The sequence below is a fragment of the Volvox carteri genome (assembly GCF_000143455.1).
Source record: "Volvox carteri f. nagariensis unplaced genomic scaffold VOLCAscaffold_8, whole genome shotgun sequence".
Lineage (NCBI taxonomy): Eukaryota > Viridiplantae > Chlorophyta > Chlorophyceae > Chlamydomonadales > Volvocaceae > Volvox > Volvox carteri.
In genome coordinates this window covers 74,838-94,092 of record NW_003307551.1, presented here as the reverse complement: position 1 = coordinate 94,092, position 19,255 = coordinate 74,838, and the positions used below count along the sequence as shown (strand labels likewise).

Below are 19,255 nucleotides of genomic sequence, written 5' to 3'. Positions count from 1 at the left end.
GCCGCTCGCGTCACGCCAGTTAAGCAGCAGCATGACGGCGCGGTAGTGGGCTAGGGCGGCAAACACAATGAGGACGTGGAAGATCTGGTGGCCATGGAACCACACATCGAAGCGGCCAGGCAACCAGCGCTCTGGCACACGGGTAGCATAGATGACGGCGCCCAGCTGTGTGGGGGAATAGGTTCCGTGTGGAGTTGGTGCGGGTTTGGTTTGCTTTGGTGTGGGTTGGGTTGGGTGGTGGCAGATTTCAATTGGAGTTTGGTGAGGTACATGTACATGTACATGTGGGGGTGAAGAGGACTCCGGCTGGGTTGCCGCGGGACGAGGGCCATCTAGGTTGAGCCATGGTTGGAGCTGCGGATATCTCTGGAGGGTTTTATATTGCAACTACAGAAGTCCTCAAAAGAAACCTCTGCCCTTCGTTCTATCCTTACCAGCCTCCTGCTTGGACACCCCTCCATTTTCTGCAGGTCCCAACCCCAGCTCCAGCAGCCGCATATTCACCAGGTAGAACATCTCGCATCACGCCCTCCGTACCCGCCTCCCCGCCCTGACCCCACCTGCGAGTGCTAAACATATGCCACGCGGCTCCACTAAGGATCACATTGTCCCCAGCCCATCCAGCCCAACACAGCGCCTGTCACACCCCTCATCCCAACTCCCTCACAATCCCTCACAGCCCACATCCCCACTTCCGGGATGACCCCATGCAGCTACCCCAGCCCCTCCGCTTTTGCCAATTCTCCCCAAGTCGCAGCCAACATGGCACCTTCTACAAGGCTAGATACTTACCAGGTATAGCGCCCCCATGAGTGCGTCCATTGCGGTGGCGCCCCTCACGGCGGGGATGTCCAAGTGCACCACACAGGCGTGGATGAGCGGTACGATGCCCCACAGCCCCAAGCCCGCAAACATGGATGCACGGAAAGCGCGCCACTCCGTTTTCTGGAACACGTTCAGCAGGGAAACCGCCACTGCCCCGGCGCCTAGGGGAATAGCAGGGAGGTAAGCAGCAGCAGGGAGGAAACTACGTTTGGTACAAGAGTGGTCGCGTTATCCGCTGCTTGCGGCCGGAGCTTACCCATGATAGTTGTGGTGATAAGGTAGAACACCCGCCAGTACGGCTGGCATAGGAACCCGTAATATACGGGTGGGTAGAAAGATGCCACGATGAGAATAGCGATGCCCGCATAGTCGAAGCGCCAGATGATCTGCGCCAGGTGCTTGGAGCAGCAACCAAAGAGATGACAGACGGCCGAGAGGAGGAGGCACGTCATAGCCCCTGCCATGAAGACGTAGACTGGCCAGCGCGGCACCGGCCACATAAGCACGTCAGACACCGCCTCTTGGATAAGCGAATTAAGCCGCTCTGTCGCGTAATGAAAGTTGTCGCTGATGCTGTGCATGCGATGGTGAAGAGCCTGAGCGGCGTTCTGTACTTCCTCCTGCACTTCGTGCACCAGTGAATCCACGTTGTGAACAAGACGCTCTTGCAGCTGGTGAAGATTGGCAGACAGGTCCGGCAGATGCGGCAAACGGCCTTGCAAGTGGTGCAGGTGGTCTGCCATCCCATGTAGACGGCCCTGGACCGCTAACCAAAGCTGGTCAAGCTGCCGGTTGCCAAACGCCAAAGGCATAGGTGGCTGGAAAATGACGTAGAAAGTAAGTCCAGCGAAGACAAGGAAGCCTGCAACATGGTGCAAATGAATGAGCATAGGTAACAGGATTCCAGCCGGAACAGCACGTACCTAGCAAGTGCGTCCAAACGTTCCCCGTTTCGTTGTGAATGTCGAACAACGAACGGAGCGTCTGCTTAAACGGCATATCCGGAGCCCGATAGTAGCCCTTTATAAACTCATTGTCTTGCAAATATTCCGGCATATCTTCAAAGCCTAAGGTCCCTGCATCCTGCGTAGGAGCTCGCGCTTTCCGCCTCCTCCGAAGAGGCGCGTTGCGGCTGGCCAGCACCGCATCTTTGGATGACTCCATAACATCAGGCGAATCCATCTCGGTTCCCTGGCCACCAAGTCGCGATTCAGCCATGTGACTGCATTTCTACTCTTTGTTAAGCAGGTATTGTATATTTGGCAGGATACACAGAATTTGTTAACTTTGTTACTGTATGTAAGCATCCATTTGCCCAGATGCTCTGGCTTTGACGGAATTTCCGCGAATGTTATCTAACTGTCGTACTGCGTAAACCGTGACCCACGGTCCACATCATCATGCCCTTCATGCGATAACCCGATGGAAACGACAAAGCACTTTAAAATCATCAAGCTTCTTAGTCCGTAAACGGGCACATCTGTTGTCGTTCAAATATACTTGGCAGCGGCGTGCCTCTCTAAGGTTTCCGGCACAAATGTCCCGCCTCTGTTGCCGCTTCTCCGACAACTAAATCTAGAAGTGTTTGAATCTCGTATCGTTAGCTACTAACGACCTACGAGCTGCGGACCGGATTGCGAGGGTGTTGGTGGGTACACTGTGTGACCCCGCCTGGCAAGGCCTGCTATCTGCGTAACACAGCACGCCCTGCCCAACTTTGGTATCGAGGAATTTTAGTATGTTTATTCGCGATTGAGCACGGTCCGTCGTACCCGCTTGCGTTCTAGGAGTGCGCAGGCATTGGGATATGCTTCATGGACTATGGTAGTCTACAGGGTTGGAGGCTGCCCTACATACATATATCGCCCTTCCCCAGTATCCATAAGTCTCAACACTATGCAGGGAGTTGCTTACAAGGAGGCAGCAGGGACTCACGGCTGTTATGACTCGCTCCTGCAGGCACCACATGAAAGGTCCGGACAGGGAACAAGGACGTCTATATGATGTTGGCCTGCGTCCCACTACCGTTGTAGAGCACCTACATGCCGTTTTCCATGCGATGTACTCTTATTAAAGCTTTGTAGATGTACAGCCAACAGGAACCGACCCGTACTGGAACGCAGGGAGGCGTCGGCTGGGCATTACAACCCACAACAAACCAACTTCCGCAATACACATATGTTGGCTAGTCGCCCATCGCCTAGACCTTTGCTGCCTGCACGCTGGTCCCTGTTTCCCTCCACGTTCGCCATGACCTGTTTCCCCGCACATTCATCGCCTGGGTTTCGGTTGGGCGGGTTTCCCGTGGTGGTGTTACCTTTCCAACCTGCCAACCAATTAACCAACCGACCAGCTAGGCAGCTAGCCAGGCAACCAACCAACCATTGACACCTCGACTTTGCGAAGGCGCCCTTCGCAACATGGGTTTCACCCGCAGCTACGCTGTCGTCAGCTGTTGTCACCCCCCACGGCGGCAGCTGCAGGCTCAGCCACAGGACCAAGCAGGTGCTTCTTGAACACGCCCTCGGCCTCTCCGGGCAATGCCGTACGGTACATTACGACATCGGTGACGTGCCCCTGGGTGCACATGTACGGACGTACGAACACGTAAATTGCGCACGGTTACCTGGAATGCCACGTAGCTCTGAAATGCCACGCAGCTGGGTAGAAAAATAAAACGTGCAAAGAGAATTCGTAAGGAAACGATGTGACCCTGCCAGTCCGATGGGAGTGACACCATACATGCAGCGCTGAGGCGAGGGATACCGACCGCCGACACAGCCTTTTCTTAAGACTGTGTCGGCGGTGCGAAAACCGCCATTGACCTGGATTTCAGCAACAACTTTTGAGAGAACATGCAAAGGTCCGCATGTCCTTAGGATTGTTAACGTAGGCCCGATGCAAATGATTCTGCTGTGTATGTCGTGCTACCTCTTACTACTATAGCACCTGTGAAGAGAGGCCGTACACGTCCATGCTCGTGAAGATGTACGGTGGTCCGCTGGCGGCGGGGTCGGCAGTTGCCCCTGCCATCTTGACGGCGGCATCGCTGGCCTCCACCGCTGCTGGGCCCTTCGCTGCCAGCGGCGCCGCCAGCGCTTCCCAGGCACAGAACGCCACGCGGCCCCGTCTGTCTACCGCCCACGTGCCGCGACGGATCCTGAGCGGATTGGGGATTGAGATGAATGGGGAGGACCGCCGCGCTGCTGCTGGCTGCCCTCAGTTTGGCTATCTTCCGTGATAGAGGGTAATGGCGCCCCTGCTAGTTTACAACCCATGGCCAAAAATTGGCTGGCTGGCGCAATTTCGTCGGGCGAAAAGCTGAAAGAAAATGGCAAGTACAATCAAGTAAAGTCCTTAACATCTGCCACCCGCTGGTATTTGCACCTGCAATTAAGCCCCATAACTTAGGCCTTACAAATAGTCGGCTGGTGACATTTGCATACGTGTTGGCTTCTAAGACTTTAGGACTCCTTCACACGTAGACGAATCAGAGATGAAACAGCCCAAGAGCCGTGTAACTTTCCCCGCTGAACCCTGTTTTTTTTATCACGCAAGTTGTACTCTGAATCGGCGCCAATTGGGCCTGAATCGGAATCGGGGTCTTGGGGGGCCTCTTGGGGTATGATTCGGCGTAATTGATGAAAATATTATTCTCTAGAGAAGGCCGTTGAACAAACCGTTTCTCACAACTACGCCTATAAAAATAAATAAATAATTCCATTCCCTCGAGAGAGGAACCTAAAACCTCCCGAAACATCCATACTTCCATATCCTCATGATAACGTGAAGCTCACAGGTCGTGAAATAGCCGCAAATGATGTCCACATACACAACCAACGTATCGCATGCCATGTAGGCCTTATGGCATGCAAGTCTGGCCATTGAACTGCAGCTTGGCTGGCTGCATAAGTATAGTGCGCAGGATACGTTGCATCCTACCTGATGTCGTACTCGACATGCAAACTCTGCAGCTCCGCCAGCACCTGGTCCCTGTGGAAGTGGTGGTTTTGGATGCGCCACTATTTTCGTAGTTACTGGTTGTTGCGTTTTTGGTGGTGAAAGGCCATGTAGCGGCTGCGGTAATTGTAGATATGTGGACGGGACCCCTGATCATCGGAGGCCCACCAGGGCCCACACCAACCCAACCGCCGCAGCCTCCCTACCCCTCCCGCCCGTTCACCCAACCACCCACCTGCCACGCGCCCCCCGCAGATGGCGCCACAGCCCCAACGCGTCCCACAGAGACAGCTCCTCCGCCACAGCCCCGAACACGTCCCGCACACCGCTGTAGCTGCTATCCACAAGGCCCAGCCAAGTAGCCACAGAGCGGCCTGCCTGAGCCTCGAAGTCCGACACCAGTCCCTCCTCGCAGGCTGAAGTGACAGCAGACGACATGACCTCGTCAGCTCCTGGCGGGGCAGCTCCAGCAGCGCCAGCAGTGATGGGCCTAGCGAGGGGTGCTGGCGGGGGCGGCACGGCCGCAGCCGGCTCGGTTGCGGTTGCGGCTGTGGCTGCGGATGTTCCGGGAAGGAGTCGGGACTCCAGCGGCAACTGCTGCGGGGTTGGCTGCTCTACGTGACCCATGGGTCCGGCAGGGGCTTCCGTAGTCGTAGTGGACGGTAATTCAGTGGTGCTGAAGACTGTTTACATGTGTGGCCAGTGGGAACAGAGGGAAATATGTGGCACAAAAAAGCAATAACGAAGAAACACGGTCGCGGGAGAGGTCAGGGGAGGTCGGCCGTGAGGGTGGTGAAAGAGAGGGAGAGGGAAAGGGCAGCTAGGGGAGCGAGGGTGGCGAGGGCCCCTGTTCCGGTGGCCACCACCACTTGCTGACCGTTCCAGCTGTCAAAATGGGTCCTAGGGCCGGGGGGCTTCTGACGACGGCTTGGGAGGTAGTAAAGAGTATGTAGCTGGCTTAGGCGGGCTCGGAGTAGCTGTTATGTGAGGAAGGAAATAGTGATGGCAGGGACGGGGTTGCAGACTGGTTGGCTGGCTCGTGCATGGATGGCGCATGTAGGCGGCCTTGATGTAAGGTCCCCGTTAAGGACTGGACCGGATCGCTCTTTCTCCGGGCCCCTCTCGCACGTGCGCGCTCCCGCACGCGGTCGCGTGAGTGCATGCGCGCGCGGGGGCCCTTTTAGATACACACGCTCTTGATAACACAAGAGCAACATGAACAATAAGTGGTGAGCGTGCACGGCGTATCTTTTGGGATGTGTTGGCAGAGAGCAGCTCAGCACCGCCAAAGGACCGAACCTCATAATGGTGCGATAGATAACTTCAAGTCCAGCCCCGACCGACCCGCATACGCAGCCTGCATCTGCGCCGCCGCGCCCTCCCCCTGGTGGCCATGGCCCGCTGCTGCCGCCGCCACCGCCCCCACGTTGCCCATGAGCCGCTGTACGAACGGCAAGGCCGTCAGGTCGGGTGCGGTGCCGCGGCCGCCACTACTGCCAGCGTCGCCGCCACGTGCACGAACCGTCCCTGGCGGCACGTGCTGCGCGGACATCACCGGCAACTGCGGCGTCGGTGTCGGCGTCGGTTGCTCCACGTCCATCATGTCTTCGGCCACTGGAACCGGCTCCGAAACCAGCATCAGCTTCCTCATCTCCTCGAATAGCTGGTACCGGGTCCAGGCCTGGGTGACTCGCCCAACGGGGTCGAGTATGAGGCGGTGGACGGTGAGGCTGCGGCTGGTGCTGTCGGGGGGCAGGGCAGGACGGGGCATAACAGGGTTTGCAGGTTGCACGGGCTGGACAGGAGCAGAGCTGTTTGTACCGCAGATCTATTCCAAAGTGACATGTACGACCCGGAGCATACGTCCATTTGTAGTACATTTACACGTTCGTACATCCGCACGTCCTTACCAGTTGCTGGGCGCGTCCAGTCCCGGAAGGGCCCCAACGTTACGGGCTGACTCATCGACCCACAAGAACACCTCACCACCGCCAGGGGGCGCAGCCGCCGACAGCAACGTCATGTGCCAGCTGTCGTACGCCTGCATGTACACAGCATGGGTACATTGACGACGTGCACACCTGTACGTCAGGATGGGCTCCCCGGGTACGTGTCTGATCGCCGTGACTGGTGCCCAGCTTTTCCCTCCACAGCATTATCCTCGATACCCACATGCGCTCACACAAAGACCTTACATGAGGTAGAGAGATAGGGTCGCGCGTTCTCAATTGAGCAGGAGGGGGCTGTGGGGGCCCCTCACGCCCCTCTCCTCCCGCTAGGGGGAGAGTGCTTTGGCGGTCGTTCCCGTTGGGGTGCGGTTAGGTGTCACGCCCGGATCGATGTTAACGGAAACCCACGCATACACACACACGCGCGCACCTCACCGAGTTATCCGCCCGAAGCGCAGACAGGAAGTGTGTCACTCCGCGACCGGGGGCCGGTGCGCCCCCGCCGATTACTCCGACCCGCACCTCCACGTCGGGGTGCAGCAGCGACACCAGCTCCGCCTGAAGGCCCGCCGTGAGGCCGCCGGAAACAGCTGATGACATGCGCGCATGAGAGTGCATGTCGGAGGGAAGCAGAAATGAAAGGCGATGAAAGAACACATTGAAAAAATTCTCTCATGTTTACGGTGTGTCCAATTTTGGACAGATGTACATACATACATACATACATACATACATACATACATGTGACTGTACATGCTTACGCATGTAGGCGGAATGCTGGAGGAATGTGTAGCAAACAAACATAATTATCACATAAAACTCACACAAGGCAAAAGAAGGAACAGATCACTAATCACATCATACTAATCACAAATGACCCCAGATGACAACAACTAGGCGGGTTAGGGTTAGGGTTGGGCTGCAGCCCCTCCTAGTAGCTGGTAGTTGGTAGTTGGTATCTGGTATTAGGACCCCCGCCAGGAGCCCTCTACCAGGTAAGAGCCCACCTGCCAGCACGGCGGCGAGATACCTCCGTCCCACAGTCAGGCAGGCATCCGGGGGACATGCAGGTGATGGCGGCGCCGGCACCTCCCTGGAGGCATCTATTGGCGGCACTGCCATAACTGCGGGGGTTACATGTACATAGACCACCACCACGTATACCCGGGGGGAATGAAACGCATGCATGACGGAGGGGCTGCATGACGTGACCGTGATCCCAAACAGATCAGTAACACGTATGTATGTGCGTATGTGCGACTGCAGGCGGGGCAAGGATGTGTTGGTGAGTAAGTGCGACACATGTGGACGCATGCGTACGGCTGTTGTACGGGTGGCGGTGGCGCGTGTGTGTGTATGTATGTGTGTGTTCTCACAGCAGGGAGACTGGACAGTCGCGACGGCAGGCCGCTGACGAAATGGGGTCGCAGACGAGCCACAAACTGCAGCAGAGGTACAACTTGCGTTCGTTAGGCATAAGTTGGCCCTAGGTTGGTATCTTAACTGAAGCTTGAAAACGGGCATGCAGAGGGATCGGTTGTGTGCAGGCCGGTGGACTGTGGGACGAAGAAATAAACGGATACAGCCATGAAAAAAATACTAAATATTCAATCCAGCCATCAGTTTCATCTTCATGCGCTGTTGTTTATTCTATTTTTCGTTTATTATTCGTTTTTGTACACATCCGTCTGCGTATATACGAACCTCCGTGGTCGGCCGCAATGGCGATGTGTCCATCCGCCGTACAATGCACACGGCTGAGTAGACCGGCGCTCACATCCGCGACAGCCGGCGCATCCGCGGTGTCATCCGAGCTGCTCAGGAGGCCTCCCGCAGCCGCAGGTGACGACATTCGGGCCGACCTTGCTGCTGCAGCCGCCACAGGCAGCGGCGGAGCTGGACTACCGCCGCGTTGCTGCTGCGTACCGCCGCCCTCGACTTGCATCCCGCCTGCAGTGGTGCTGCAGTCGCTACAGCCGCTGTTAGTGGGGACTCGCTCAACTGGAGCTGCGTTTGCCCCGATTAGCAGGCGCTGCTTTGATGCCGCGCGGAGACGGTGCTGTATCAGTAGCAGCCGCTGTGGTGACGCTCCAGTCACCTGCGGAGCCGTAGCAGTGCATACGATAGCGGTTCACTACTCCCGTTGAAGTGAGAAAGCAATCAAGGGCGCTAGATCGATGCAAGACCGACTCAAAGTCGCGAGGAGATATGCCCGTGACGGCCCATCCGTACTATTTCCGTGCCGACGAGGTTCCGCTTATGTGCAGACGTTTACACAAGTAAATGCTGCTGCCAGGGGCGCTGCTACAGAGTGCACATTCAATTGTAGTCGTGGATACAACGCCTAAAGCTCCTTGCTTTTGGAGCGGGGCTTACGTGGAGCAGAGTGCGCTTTCTGAACGGAGCCAGCAGCAAAGAGACCATAACGAAGGTGATGAAGAAAGTGTTTGATAGCTTACTTACAGCCGCGCGATGCACTAGGGACCTCGCTCGCGACAACTCTTGGGAAGTACTTGTTGCTGCTGTTGTTGGAACCTTGCGGCAGCGGACAGCTGCTGACGTTAGCTGGGCTCTGGGAAAGGCCTTGCCGATTGCGTTCAGTCGTCTGCTGTTGTCGGTTGCGAGGATACGCTGTTACTGACCCTATATTGTTGGTGCTGCTGCTGGCGCTCAGACCTTTTTGCATGTGTGTGACCGTGGTACGTGGCCTTTAGGCAAGCAATCCAGTGCGTAATAGAACGTTACCAACACAGGCGCTTAAACCACCTGTTCGGACATGGTATCGATATCGATATCGTAGCTTTTCACGTAGGGTAAGGGGCATAGATCCTTAAGGACCTAGGACTCCGTACAAGGGGCAATCACGGAAATTGCGGGTCCAATAAGCGGGCGTTTACTAGGGGGCACCACGCATGTCATGAAAATCTTACGCATAGCTGTTGGATCCGCGTTACGAAATCGTATGTGCAAACGCAATTTTTTTGTTACGTAAATAACTCAGCTTGCACGATCAGCAATACATTTTTGGCATCTCTGCGCTTTGGCGAACGTGCATTGGAGGGTCATCACGAAGCAAGCCGGCACGTGTGAACGATTAAATGCGCGCACACAGGGCAGGGTCCCGCATATCTCTTGCTATTTCCGAGGACAAGGATTCCATTCGTCAGCGGCTTCGCTTATGTAAAAGTAAACGCTGCTGCACGCAGCAGCAAGTGATGATCCGTGGGTCGCGCGAACCAAGGAATCCTTGTCTGGCCCTCGGAACCCCCGGCTCGTATGGGCTCGTTACATGTTGAAGGAGAAGGCAAGTCGACAATGTGTAAGGTTGAAATCCGACCTCAGGATGCCATGTGGTGGCCTGACCGTGTCGAGGGTTTCTGCTATGCCTACCAGTCTGAACTACCCTCTCTAGTGACCCGGTCCGTGTCGCTGTGTAACGTTGAAGGCTCAGGCTTCGGTTGGCCGCACCACGAAGAGATTATGACTGGGAGGCATGACTTGCAGACGTAAGGGGACATTACAGCCCACCTCCTGCAGCCACCAGGATGAGTGGTCCCTACGCCCTCGACATCTTACAACTGATATACCTAACGCAGCGTTACCCGTAGCACCCGTCCTGGCCTCATCACCCCATCCACATCCACGTCCTCCGCTACAATCACCTCCACATTGCAGCCCCGAGTCTGCAGCTCTGAAATCACGGTGTCTATGCGGATGAATAACTTGGATTCCTCGCCGGCCCGTTCCACAAACGCCAGGAAGCAGGCACGCTGATGGTGATGGCGGTGATGCCCGTGGCGCCGAGCGGGGTCCTCGCCGCTGTCACTCGACGGTGATGGTGGTGGCGGTGCGGCAGCTGCGGCGTTGGGAGTAGTGCCGGCTTGGCCATGTGACAACACGGCCAGTACGACGCCGATGAAAGCGTGGAAGATATCCAAAAGCCATATCGTATCCTGCACGGGAAAAACAGAAGTACACAAAGTTCATACATGCATATACATGATCACAGAGCAAGGGGGTCACCGAAACAACTTATTGTGCTCGTACATCAGTAAGACCACCTAAGCGAAAGTCTGTTTCCTTGCAATACACGGCAGGCGGTGCGGCAGGCGGAACAAACATCTGTAAGGGCAGAGGGAAACTGAAAGCACCGCGAACGACCCAAAACATAAAAACAAACAAAGGAGGGGCGACTTGAACTCAGTCGACATCCCACCGAACACTCTCCTTTCATCAACCTACCACGGCAAGTATGAAGTCAGCGTCCCTTGGGTCGTTGCCGCCCGCCCGCACTTGCGGTTCCAGGGGCTCCGTCCAGTCCAGGGCTATCACCGCCGCGCTGCCCTGACCCACCCGTACGGCACCCGCCCAGGGGCCAGCCCCGTGGCCTGCCTCCAGGCCGGAATCCTCCACTTTGCTTTCTTCTTCGGCCTCCCCCTTCCCTTGGGCCTCTTTCACCGCCTTGGGAGGTGTATTGCTAGGTAATGCGTTTTGTGGCTCCCGGCTCGAGCCAGTTGCAGCGGATGAGATAGCAGGCAGGGCGTTACGCTGTACGTTGGCCCGTAGTGTGCCTTCACAGACCGAAGCAAGGTCAGTGAGCAACACGTGTGCACCGCAGGCTGCTGCGCACAGCCCTGCTAGGCCTGTGCCCGAGCCCAGGTCCAGCACCCGGTGGCCGGTAAGCAGACGTCTCAAGTCGCATGAGGGCGGGTGCCGTTGGAGGGGGAAATCAGAAGGAATAGCTTGGTCTATGGAGCGTTTATGCGGCTCCCTGGCAAGCAGACCATTCGGCTCAGGGCGCAGCAGCCGCAGCACGAGCCAGTTTGCCTCCCAGAGGAGGAAGCCCGTGGAGCCGGCAATAGTATAGTCGGAGTCAAAGAAGTACGGGTCCTGTGGCATGGACGGAATGGCAGGATGTGACAGCTGTACAGGGGAAAAACTTGACGAGCAAATACTGTTAGCATAACGTACATTTTGGGGCTATTCCGCATGGCGTTTGCGGATGCATGTGTGATTGTAAATAACTTCAAGGCCATAACGGACGTGGTTTTTATAATTGTCTCAGTGAACGTCGCTACGACACAGCGGCGGGGAACCCAAAGGGTACACCAATCTTAACGACCCGACGCGGAGACAAGCCGCTTGCCTGTGCATCAAAATGGTCCAGGTTTCTCTTCGCAATTGTTATCGTAAAACCATTGACGACCACCGAAACAAAAATCTGCGGCCCACTGACGGTAATCGTCGGCTGCCAGGCTTCATCGTCATCAGCAATTGAATCAGGCATTGCGCTGTGGCTCATAAAACGTGTGAGGTTTTACTGCGACATCGAAAGGTTACATCAATACCATAGCTTGTAGCTGTGTATCCGTTAGCGAACGGCTGCACGGCACCCGGACGCAACTGCGATGGAGACGGTTTCGCCTGTGCCTCTAAACCTGTGTTTAGTGCGGTTGTGTTTGGTGGATAATTACAAGAAGATATGTTGCAAAGAGGAAGATGTTGCCAAAAGTCTGCACGCTAAACCTGCCTTTGCATGGATAATCAGGAGAGCTGGCAAAACATGATCTGAGCCTAACCTTTTTGCAGTAGGATGTATTTCGCTTATGGATGGCCCAGAGTGGCCAATACAGGCCTCCCGCCGGATGACACGTATATTTACCTTAGGGCAACTGAAAAGTACCTGTTCGCAGTCTCACGAACTCGTGTTCAGCTCTGGACCGGGGGTCTTTACCGGATCAAGCTCAGCGAATGTGTGAGAACCGATGAAGACGTCAAGCAGGAGGGGATGCACATAGCCGCGCTGTGGTCCCCAGCAAAGGCAATCCTGGCAATCCTGGTATGAATTGATGATATACAATGATCCTCGACACTTAGTTTCCTGTAATTGCTGATGAGACTGTTCTTACTTTTATGGAGCCCTGTTCCTTATTGCCCACGTCTTGTTCAAAGGGAGTTTTGGGGATTGAGTACCTGCAATTCAATTGCTCACTATGCAGACGTCCGAGAATTACCTGCACCTATACGCGATCCATGTATGGAAAGACAACCTGTTGCACTCGTCCTGCAATGTTGCGCTTAAAGATATCCAAAGGGCAGATATCTACCTAAAAAGCAGCATTCGTGTGGATAGCGAGACACGGGCGCTATCCATCACAGGCGATACCCGGCTTCTGCTGGTTGGGTTCGCAGATGGGACGGTGGCGTCGCTAACGTGGAGCGGGAAGGTGATCTATGGGGGTCCTGTCTAAACGCCTGAATCGTCAGTTGCGACGACCGGATTGCAGGGTTTGCGTGTTGGGACGGCCGAGGAGGGCGAGGTAGCCAAATACCGCATACCTGTGTTGTTTGCATGCGTGTATGCATGTATGATGAATCCCCGTAACATGCGTATTAGAATATTTCTACCCGGGCACATGGGCATGCTGCACCTACCGCACATGTAAAAGGCATCCACAGCATAGGGCTTAGCTGTCAGGGAGTCGGGCTGGTCCAATGCTCCTTCCCGGGGCAAAAGTTATTCATCCTGCCTATGGCACTGTGAATTGCTCACGGGAACGCAGATGAGGGAGGTGGCCTACCCCCTTGATGACGCAACGGAACTGGGCTTCACGGAGGACGAAGGCGGACGGGTTAGCAGCACCTCCTCAGTTGCAGCAGTGCTCGACCCACATCAGGGCAGAGCAGCGGCAGCAGTAGGACGTACTTCCGGGGGCGGAGCTGGCGGCGGCGGCGACAGCGCATTTGCGGCTTCGGCAACAGCAGCTGTCAGCGGCAACGGGCAGGGATATGCCCTTGGACCCGCAGCTGCCGCGGCGCCCTCGCTAATCTCCCGGGCAATTGTACAAATGAGTTATTGCGAGCACAGCAAGCAGGTGGTCATGGTGCTGGCAGATGGCGCCTGCGCAGTTTGCAGCACATCGAACGGAGGGTTGAGCCCACTGCCGGAAATGTGCTTCGGCCGCTGGCTGTGTGGGCCACAGCAGCAGGCGGTGTGCGCCCAGGTCGGCGCGCGAGCGCAGCTTATAGCCGTGGGCCGGGAGAATGGCGACGTGGATTTGTTCAGGTGGGGCAGCCGCAGCATGTGAGACGGCGAGGTCATCATGAGGCGTTTGGTGCAATTTAGACAGGTCGGGGATGTGACGCTGGAAATTTCAAAACTCCGGTGGATATAAGCTGGCGCCTCTACAGCAGCAACTTGAACTGGGTTGCATAGCAGCGGGCTCAGTCAAGGTTCGACACGGCGGACGGTCGTTACCTTGTTGACCGTTGCCGGCCTTGTGGCTTTGTTTGTGAAACTGAAGGAGGGGTGGAGGGATGTAGTGTTAAGACAAGTATCACACGTCCAGCCAGGACCCAGATGCGCAGGACCGGTGGGCTGCCTCAAGAAAATGGCTTGGGCCTTTAGAGCAATGACCTCGGCTGGTCCATTTTGTTTGTTATGACAACATGCCAGCATTAGTGAGGGAGGAGCAATCCGGACGGGGGAGAGGTTGCTCGTATGTGCTCGTGCATGCCGCCTTTCCGTGTCCGGCGCCTGCAATGCAGCCGGCCAGCCTCCCTTCCCGCCTGACCAGCCAAAACGCTCTTTGCGCTTTGTACCAGGACAAACGTCCCGCGCGTGTTCAATGCGGATGGAGGGCTCGGGTCGTTGGGGGAGTTCCCGGAGGACCGCTGCCCAGGACGTGCACGATACGCACGATAGCTACAACCCTGCTACACCACCTGTACCTGACCGCCACCAATACCGCCAGCACCTGAAATACGTATCTCGTACCTCCCTAGCAGGCTAGATCGGGCCACCATTGGGTCGGAAGCAGGCGCTGTGGTGCCCGGGGGCCCAGCCCCGGGCGGCATCTGGGAGGCCCCGGTGCGCACCCTGTCTCTGGACAGCTGGGGACATAAACCGCAGCAGATGGGCCCGGTGGCGCAGGTACGGTGCGGTGGTGACAGTCGCGGTGGTGGGCTCAGGCTGGGAAAGAGTCCTCGAGCATTTGGGTTATGCATGGCTTAGGAGCAGGAATCCTCTTCCGGATTGATTAGAATCCAGGGTGATTTGGTAGAACGCGTCAGCGTAAGAATGGGATTGTGGATCTCAACCTAGGCGCCGACTCAAACGACGGCAGTCATGTAAACCCTTTCCTTACATCCATTATCTCATTTCGGCTGCGAACAAGGTGTACAATCGTGGCACGCCTGTCGCGCACCTTTATGAGCCCCTCGTTTTGGATATTCGCCCTGCCAATTAGTCTGCGGTATGCTCTGTGGAAACATTATTGTCCTGCGCCCGGGGCCCTGGCCTCCTCCAACAGTTGGAGTGGTCTCCGGACGCCCGTGCCCTGGCTGTGGGCTACGCGGGACAGGGCGTGGTAGTGTGGTCTCCATCCGGCTGCCGCCTCATGTGCAGCCTACGCCAGCCGCCGCCTGGGCTGTCCTCCCTGCCCTCCGGCGCCTCCCGTGGCATGATGAGCCACCAAGCCAGCATGGCCAGCCGAGGGCTTACATGCAGCAATCATCAAGCCTCCTCGAACCTCAACAGCAGCCTACTGCCTCAGGTCCCACTGGATGGCCCCGTTAGCGCCTTGTGCTGGGGCCCAAGGGGCTACCAGCTAGAGGTGGCGGAAGTGGGCGGCGGCGCGGCCATTGCGGGCGCGGGTGGCGGGCTGGCGGAGGTGACGTTTGCGCACAGCTTGCCTAACAACCACCGTGTGGCGCGTGGAGGGATGGGGTCCAGCTTGGCGGATGAGGAGGTGCACGTGCTCCTGGTGAGGGGGCCCCGCTGGTGCTGTTATGGTAGTGAGGAGGAGAGCGCTTTTGCGGGGATGAGAAGGGAAGAGAGTGTAAATGAGTAAAGATAAGGGCGAGGGGGCTGGCAGGGCAGCTGGCGGTTGCGGCATCAGCACGTGGGTAGCGTCCACGGTGCCTCTGGGGGTTGGGATCTGGGCGTGGAGTCGGTGCCAAGGAGCCCTTGTCCTTCAGCTAGCAATTATAATAGTGGTGATAACAGCACAGGAAAGCTGGAAACGATGCGGGCTGCGGCTGGGAGACCTTGCTTTAGCAGAAACGTGGCTCCTCTCAAAGAAGAGGAAGGGCGTAATTGGCGGTCAAATGGATTGCGAGCGGCACCGAAAGCTCCCGCCGGGGTGTCGCAATGCAGGACGGCAGAGAGTTGCAGAGGTGACCTGTTAGGTGCTGTACATCCTAAGGCGCAACTGCCGCAATGGCGGGCATGTATCCTACATCCCGTTGCGGTGACAGCGCCCGCGTGTCCTTGCATGCGGACGTACCTTGCATGGGTTGAGCACTCGCAAGGCCCCGTCACCCGTCCTGCACGTTATCCGCTATCCATCCCAGTGCGCGACGGAAAGGTTGTAGGCCGACGATGATGTCGAGCCCGCTATCAAAGCACCCGCTTGTATATATTCCAAAGGGACTAAGTTGTCGTGATCGTATATGTCCTCCGTTATGGTCCGTGTTGTCGCCAGGCCCACGACCGGCTGCTGCTGATCCGGGAAGCGGGGGAGGTGGCCATGGGGTGGATGCCCTGGGCATCAGGGGACGTGACGGAGCCCGCTGTGAGCCAGGTAAGTAGGGGGAGCAGTGCTGCCGGGCAAAGCTGCACACGTTATTGACGCATGCAACGGCTCCTGTTTATATGGGCTTTCCAAATTATGTTAGCCAACACCGCGTAGGTTAGCGGGGGTTGCGTGTCCGGCTGAGAAGAGCCTTGCCAGTGCACTGCTTCTCCCCATTGATGTGCTTGAGAGAACGTCGCCCTTTTGCTATCTGCTGTACTGGCTGACTTTCACTTGGCCACGGGTCCGAATTGTTATTTGTCCGTTTTTGCTTTGCCCGTTGTCTTGTAGGTGCCGGACCTAGTTGTCTCCCACGTCCAAGTCCCGCACAGCTACGTGGTCGCGAACTGGCCTATGCAGCGCTCGGCCATCAGCGCCAGCGGCACTGACATTGCTGTGGCGGGCCGCAACGGGCTGGCAGTGTATAACCGGCCCACGGAAAGGTGCGGCTGCTGCCAACCGGCCGAATGGGGATGAGGCAGGTGGAAAGGGGCGCTTTTGTTACCTAGTAGCAAGGCCACAGGCCTGCTATTTGCGCCCTGATAGTACAATCTAATGCCGAGTGGGTTGTCGAGTTTGTAAGGAAAGATGGAGTCAGAGTCGCACTGCAGCCCTTCAGGCGGTGCTTCCTTTGGGTCCGCATGGACATGCCTGATCCGCTATCGTGTTCCCGCGTTTTGCAGATGGCGTTTGTTTGGGGACATTAGTCAGGAGCGACAGGTTAGCTGTCGGGAGGTGGGCTGGCTCAGCTCGGGCGTGCTGGTGGCCTGCTCGGGGCCGGATCCCCACGCGCCTCCACAGCCGTCATCCTCTGGAATCGGGGGCCTGGTGGTGGGGCCCGGAGGGGCAGGAGGGTCGGCCGGCGTGACGAGCAACGAGCTCCTCCTGCTTCCTAGGTACCATCTGGACCTAACGTCGCTGCTGGCCAGGTGTGCGGTGGGGGCCCCACAAGGGACGGGGACACAGGAGCCGCGGGGTTTACGACTACAGGGGCCCGTAGTGCTGTAAGGTGCGAAAAGCGAAGCCAGGCAAGCACTCTCAATGTTTTTCCAGCATGGCCGCCCTCGCGCAGATGACCGTCAGTCCGGTATTAACGCTCACGTTGTTTCCATCACTACCGCCATCGGCACCGCCATCGGTCTTCTTATAAGGCTTGTGAACCATTCGGAAACGCAGGGCTCCAAAAGGCCTAGAGCTGGACCTAAACCTGGCTGCACTCCTGCGCATTGTAAACGGAGCTTTCCGTCCTCCCGTCCGCGGCAGGTACCCCCTGCAACAGCCTCCCCTTGCCATGGACTGTCTCGGATCCCACATCCTACTGGCTTCGGAGCCTCTGGAGATCACCCTACTAGAAGTCACCGTACATGGGGAGCTGTCGCCCACGGGCACACCCCGTGCCACTATCGCATCGCTGCGGGAAATCTCCATGTTTGATGTGGGGCGACACCTATCGGATGTGGCACTGGTGCCGCTGTCGCCAGGCGCCGTAGCGGCTGCGGGGACGCCAGCCGCCGCCGCCGCGCCACGGCAATGCGTGTTGCTACGCTGGGGCGGCATGCTGAGTGTACTGGACCTTGAGAAGGGTTCTGAGCTGGCACTGGCGACGGAGGTCGAGGCGTTTTGGCTCAGTGATGCCATTACATGCCAGACGGGGCCGTTTGCGGGCGGCTTGGGCACACCTCCGTGGGCATGGGACGCTGGCTGGTCGCCGACGCAATTACCGGGGCCCAGCACTGCCTCTGCCGCCGACGCAGCTCCGGAAGGGGCGTCAGGGCCCACATGCAGCAGCGGCACCAGAACAGCAGAGCCGGAGAGCAGTGGTCTGGATGGTGGCCGAAGCGATAACCTGGTGGAAGCAGGGTCCGGTGTGGCTGCGGCTACGGCCGACGGGGATGTCTCTCAGTCGGCGCCACTTCATCCAGGGTGGCTGGGCAGCTCCGCGGCGGCGTCCCACTCGGCGGCGACGCTGGACGTGGAAATGCCATGGTGGCTTTTCGGGCCTGCTGGAATGCAACTGTGCTTTCCTTCGTCGTTGGGGACGGCGGCGCCGCTCAGCATGGCTTGCAAGGAGGGGCACGACATGGAGCTTGAGTTTGACCAGGTGTGGAAAAAGAGAATGGGTTTGGTGTGCGTGGCGCCCCCTTAGCTATGTGTGCGCCAACACCATATCTGGGGCAGGCTACGGCGCGGGTGACAAGGAAGAGTAGGAGCGCGGCGCGCACACACTCGTTTCTTTTCGCGCCGTTGGTAGCAATTCCCCCAACGGATCCCTACAACACACTACACTACAACACAATCCTTGTTGCGGTATAGTCCGCTATTCTATGCGTATTGGCGTTGACAGATGTTTGCTTTCTTCACGCTGTGAGCACATAGCTGACTGACCTCTGGGTGATCCGATTGGTCATTTGCTGATGAAAGCTCGCGGGTTTCCTGTCACCTCTTACTTCATTGCACGCTGCCGCATGTCGTGGCTTCCTGCAGGAAGTGTACCCCGTGGGCATCTCGCTGGCTGATGACGCCATTGTTGGCGTCACGCAGCGCATCACTCGCGGCACCGGCGAGCCCATAGTGGCCCCCAACGGCGTGCTGATGGCATCTGCCGCGCAGTTACCATGCTTCCACCCCATCCCGGAGTCGCAGCCCGTGCTGCCGTGCCTGCTTCGAAGGTACGTACCCCCACGTATGCGTCATAAGGGACATACATACATACGGGCGCAAGGAGATAAGGGGTCCCATTGGGTTGCGTGGCTTCGGCTGTGTTCCTGCGAATTGAGCAATGGCACGACAGTGGTGGGCGTGGACATGGAGGATGCGGTACGTGGATGTGTGTTTATGATGGAAATGGGTTCAGGCGATTAGGACCAAGAGTTGCGGATTCAGGCCTGGCTAGCACACGTGTCTGGACCTCGGAGCCACAGCATGGCAGCACCCGCGGTAGCAGTC

The 19,255-nt window shown here is 57.3% G+C and overlaps 2 protein-coding genes across 2 annotated transcripts; both read right to left on the bottom strand.

Annotated features, from left to right (window-relative positions):
• Positions 1-1,890, bottom strand: VOLCADRAFT_43835 (uncharacterized protein; the record flags this gene model as incomplete). Its single annotated transcript, XM_002947783.1, has 5 exons — positions 1-165; positions 793-986; positions 1,082-1,601; positions 1,656-1,687; positions 1,749-1,890. Coding segments are annotated over 5 exons (1,053 nt in total), but the record flags the coding sequence as incomplete, so codon positions are not given.
• A 7,769-nt stretch (positions 1,891-9,659) lies between these two features.
• On the bottom strand, positions 9,660-12,036 carry VOLCADRAFT_103609 (uncharacterized protein; the record flags this gene model as incomplete). The annotated part of the gene is made up of 3 exons (XM_002947782.1): positions 9,660-10,687; positions 10,977-11,624; positions 11,971-12,036. The coding sequence occupies 3 exons, from the start codon at positions 12,034-12,036 to the stop codon at positions 10,322-10,324; spliced, it is 1,080 nt and encodes a 359-aa protein (XP_002947828.1). The 3' UTR covers positions 9,660-10,321.
• Positions 12,037-19,255: the final 7,219 nt, after the last annotated feature.